The following is a 5,113-nucleotide window of genomic DNA, read 5'->3' as shown; positions in this document are numbered from 1 at the left end:
CTCTGGCTTGCCTGGGAATGGGAGGGCCATCCACACAGCAAAGAAAAATGTTTTATGCATCTTTCCTACGTGTAATATACTTGTCTGTCACTGTGATATAGGCAGAACCAATGTTTCAGTATTAGGATAAAGAAAGCCTTAGTGCAGGAACTACAAAGCTACAAACCCACCTTACAATTCCTTGTTAGAGGGATACTAGGGCTGGCATGACAATGGGTGAGGCAGGGTAAAAGTGTTCACAGCCTTTCTGCATTTAAACGGAGTTAAAAACAGGATCTTTCTCCAGTTTCTCATTGTCTTGCACTGTGTGTTGTCATTAACACCTGTTGAAAGTGGACAGAGTGCTACCATTCAAACTCAAGGAGGGGTTTATGCTTCTTTTGTACATGTTTTATGCAGAGGTGTTAATGATCACACTAGATACACAGACACAAGTCACCAGTGCTCACTTAACCTTGATCTATATATGAGATGGTTTCTTCCCGTGAATCCTCCTAACATTTTTTATCACAGGGGCTTGGTCAGGAAGCTGGAGAGGGGCTTGCCTGAATGTTCTACTGAGCTCAGCTGTGAACAGTCCTCCAAAATGTTCCTTCTCACATAATGGCTCTTTTCAGAGGTTCCTTCAAGTGTGTTCTGCTAATGCTGGCAGAAGAAATAAAGGTAGGAAACTGATATCAAACCTAAAAAGGACTAAATATTGTGCAATGGAATAAAAAATGATTCCCCGAATGAGCGCACATGCTTCTAGTTTCAGTTTTTGTTATGATAACTGTCATTTTTAGAATAAAAATAGCTAACAGTATTATGGGTCATGGGAAGACTTTCTCAGTCCCAAGAGTATGTGCAGATTTTCTTCTCACTGGCAGCACATTTCAGTGGTGGGAGTGGGGTGGGGTGAGGCAAAAACCTGTTTTGTGTTGATTGATGATGATCTGCTAGATTGCAGTTTAACTGTTTCTTTAAATTTTATAAACCTCTAGGGCTAAGTACAAACAGTCAAAAAGCCTGAGGCTGAATTGATTCACTATTCTCAGGTTAGTCTAAGCTGTATAGGTTGAACCAATAAGCAAGTGAACAGACACTGCATTTTGCAGCCACATGCTGGTGGTGGCCCAGGCCAGAAGCTGCAGGGGGCTAGAGCATGCATCCCTGTTTGGCTGGAGCAGGCAGCTTGAGCTAAGGCTAGCCTGCCCACCCTGTGAGGGGTTGTTTGAAGAGGAGTGAAAAGCAATATGGAATGCTGGAGGACTGTGGGCAGAGACCGAAGTGACCATTTTTGCCTGATTTAGCCACAGAAAGCAGTTTATAGCTGTGACCAAGCTAAAGTGCATAGCTGCAAAGCATTTTTAAAGGTCCTGATCCCATAAAAATCAGAACACTCACTGCATGAAGACATTTCAAAACAGAGCACCTTCAGTAACTTGTGTCCAAGCTGCTTCCCAGCCTTGGAGCTGTTTTCAGAATGGGAGGGTGACGGACAGTGGCCAGCAGCCAGATTTCCTTCCCAGCTGGAATCAACAGTGAACTTGTTTAATCTGGGAAGCTGTGGTAACTCAGAATCCTTCCTGCAAAGTGTTCTCAGTTACAGCATGAAGCTGCACTTCTGTCTGTGCCCTGTGAGTTAACTAGAATCTGGAGGGGGTCTGGGAAAAAAGTTCAATAAACTGTTTTAACCTAAATAACTTAAGTCTGCTAGTATATCCATCCTGGTTTATCTTAAACTAGTTTAATTCAGTTTGAATGCAGCTTATGTGCACTGAACTTGTATTCTGTTACAGATTTGAACCAATTTCCAGTCACTTTTATACTGGTTTATGTGTACTTTGTATCCCTACCCTAGGAGGTACCTAGGCTGACAACTGATTGGCATAATCACTGCAATCAGAACAACAAAAGATTTGGCAGGGATGCTTCGCAGCCTCTTGCTAAATGTTTGTAATTAAGCACCAGCATGTTTTGAATGCCCTTTTCCTTGAATGCAAAAGCTAAAGGTGTCTAAAAGTAAAACTGGCAGCAGAAGCCAAGAGGTGGGGATTGGTACCCCAACAAGTAAGCAATACCCTATGTTAGCAACTCCGCTGCAATAAACACAAGTGAAATGTTTGCTTCTAAGAAATGTTGATGCCAGATCAGAATGCAATGAATTGGAATGGGGACTGTTCAGTGAGACTGTCTGTCTGCCTTTGCTTATTAAGGACTGTGGAGCCCTGCTTATTTGTACCACTTTAGGATCCCATCTCAATGGTCTGGCTAGTATTATTAATGTTGCCTTGTATATTCAAGTAATACTCTAGGATTGTTATTCTCCATGGACAGAACAAAAAAAAAATGGCCTCAGCTGGCATAACTTATTTCAGTGTGATACTTTGGCAGGCAAGTTTCTTTGAGTAGATGTGATATCTTTATTAGAACAACAGTGCGATACTCCTACACGGATGATCTGGGGCCGGATTTCCTTGGTTGAGTGTGGAATACCTATTATTTTCTTGTGGGTCTGAATTTCTATGGAATTTTTCTTTTTCAATCTTCTGTATGTTAGCCAAAGGTTCACTTTCAACTGAGGAACTGAGAGGGAGGGGTGTTTGTTTCTAACTGGCAAGTGCACAAATTCTTGGTCTGAATTTTGTAAACATCTCTTCAAGTTGTGAACATTTTAGATTGTTAACGGGGGTAGCAAAGAGCCAGAGGCTGGGTGGGGGGCTGGAAGCTAGGAAGCAGGCTAGATGCTGGAGGGCTAGTTGCCAGACAGCAGACAGACCCATAACAACAGGATAGGGGCTACCCCTGGGGGTGGGGATTATCCCAGGAGCTAGCTACAAGCAGAAGCAGCACAGCAGACAGACATTTAGGCTGCCCAGGAGCAAAGAGCTACAAGCAGCTCAGGAAAGCCATCACAGAGAGAGGCAGGCCAGCTGCCAGGCCAAAATGGAGACCTCTGTGGGTGGCTGAAGAGCCACCTGATAGAAAGGGGAAGGACTTTGGAGGCCCATAAGTCCATGCCTGGGATCAGGTGGTTAGTCTGGTGCTGCAGGCAGTAAACGAAGGACCTCCTGAACAGGATGGCTGCGGAGAGGGACTAACCTAGGCTGTCCCCAGGAGATTCAAGTAGTGGGCTAAGGGGGACTTACAGCCCGTGGGGAAGTTACTGACCCAGACAGGGACTTTAAGTTTAAAGTGATTGCTTGAATTTTTGTTCTGGTTTATACTAGCAGACTGGGTATGGCTGATAGGGAAGAAAAGGAGGCCACAGGGGAGCACTAGGTTTTGATCCCTGCCAGGGGCAGGGTTGCAAGGCACAGGCAGACTGAGGTTGAGGGAGCCAGAGCCACTGAGAGGCTGAGGCTGAAAGGCCAGAACCACTGAGCCTTGTCCACAAATCTACAGCCAAGTAACCTGTAGGCTAAGGCTAAGAAAGCCAAAGTCTATACAAGGGAGTAACTGGCAACTGAATGACATGTATGGGGTATGGCTGTAAGGGTAGAAGGAGACCACAAATATCCTTTAAGGCAGCTGGTGCTCTAGGGTACAGACAGGGCCGAGAGAGCCCTATTTCATACTTGAGGGGTAGGACTGGGATCAGCGGGGTCCAGAAGAGACCCCACTGATCTGGGACTCTGAGGGACCTGGGACTCTTCAGCCTGAAGGAAAAAAGGCTGAGAAGGGACCTGGTAGCAGCTTACCGCTACACTAGGGGAGTACATCAAGGGCTCGGTGAGAAAATGTTCACCAGGGCACCCAAGAGAAAAACCAGGAGTAATGGCCACAAACTCCTGAAAGCCTGATTCAGGCTCAACATTAAGAAAAGCTTTTTCACAGCTAAGGTGTCCAGACTGTAGAATAAGCTCCCTCCAGAGGTGGTGCAATCACCTACGCCGGAAATCTTCAAGAGGAGACTAACCTGTCACCTTGTTGGGGTCACCTGACCTCAGTTGTCTTTCCTGCTTCGTGCAGGAGGGTGGGCCTGATGATCTTCTGAGGTCCTTTCTGCCTTCCAGTCTATGAATATATTACCCTTTGGTCTGAGAATTGACAAAGGCTCACTCTGGAGCCGTGGGGCAGCCTCCCTTTTTACAACCAAATAGTTCTGTCAAGCTGTGGCAGGAAAGGGGAAAGGGAGGGTACCTGAGGGTCCAGAGTGGTGCAGAAGCTGTGTGGGCACTGGATGTGTCACAATCACCCCTGGGGACCCAGTCCTGCCACAGTGAGCAATTCACAAGTGATGTGGATTTGTAGAGATCTAAGCTGTTCCCAATATGAAGTGACAAAACATCCAACGCAGAATGGGAAATGTATTCACCTGAGTTAATGCTCTTTGCTTGGAAGACTCTCTTGTTTACATATTTGTAATCTAATTGCTAGCTATACAAGTCTTGGACAAACAGTCTTGCTTATGAAATAGCACTTCTGCCAGACTAACTTCCCTACAGCTGTTGTTTATACAAATTAATCTGAATTGTTTAACCTCTTCTTTGTCATTTGGTTGAAATTTGTATGGAAGTTTTTTAAACAAGCAGCTCATAATAAAGTTAAAGCAAATGTCAAAAGTCATCCTCAAGCTAAGGTGCATCACACCCACAGCACTCCCCCACATCCACAGAACTTGTCACCTTATTGCAGAAGAAAATCAGGTTGGTTAAGCATGAATTGCTCTTGGTGAATCCATGCTGGTGTACCTGATCACCTTGAGCTGCTATACACGTGCAGGGAGCCTGCTCAGACATGCTGTAATTTCAGCACATCAGTGCAGACTTGAATAATCAAATCCGCTGGAGCATGGAAATTACCACGCTCCAGCAGCTTCCAGTATCATGTGCATCGGTGTGCCCACACTGAAAAATGGTGGCAAGGCTCTTTAAACTAACATTCATTTAATGAACTTTAGTTCAAAGCACCTCACCATCATTTTTCAGTGCAGGGACACTGATACACATGATGGTCTGGGCACTTCTAATCAGTGAGGCGCTCAGAGCTGCGCTAACTATAGCACCCTCCCCCTGTCCCCACACCTATTGCAGCATGTGTATAAACACCCCTTGTTCTCCTCTAGGTGCTTCACAATTGATTAATTCAGGACCTGCCCCATGATCTTTCCGGGTACTTTCCTCTGGCT

General features: G+C 45.4%; 1 protein-coding gene across 1 annotated transcript in view; it reads left to right on the top strand.

Annotated features, from left to right (window-relative positions):
* LOC109303535 (OX-2 membrane glycoprotein-like) overlaps window positions 1-731 on the top strand; it is an 83,074-nt gene extending 82,343 nt beyond the window's left edge. The window contains exon 7 of the mRNA XM_019525745.1: window positions 514-731. Coding sequence (XP_019381290.1) covers window positions 514-716 — 203 coding nt within the window. The 3' untranslated portion in view covers window positions 717-731. The remainder of the gene's footprint in view (window positions 1-513) is intronic.
* Window positions 732-5,113: the final 4,382 nt, after the last annotated feature.

This window comes from Gavialis gangeticus, unplaced genomic scaffold (assembly GCF_001723915.1).
Source record: "Gavialis gangeticus isolate Ggan-Ray unplaced genomic scaffold, GavGan_comp1, whole genome shotgun sequence".
Classification (NCBI taxonomy): Eukaryota; Metazoa; Chordata; order Crocodylia; family Gavialidae; genus Gavialis; species Gavialis gangeticus.
The sequence above is the reverse complement of the archived record's forward strand: the minus strand, read 5'-3'. Positions and strand labels throughout refer to the sequence as shown.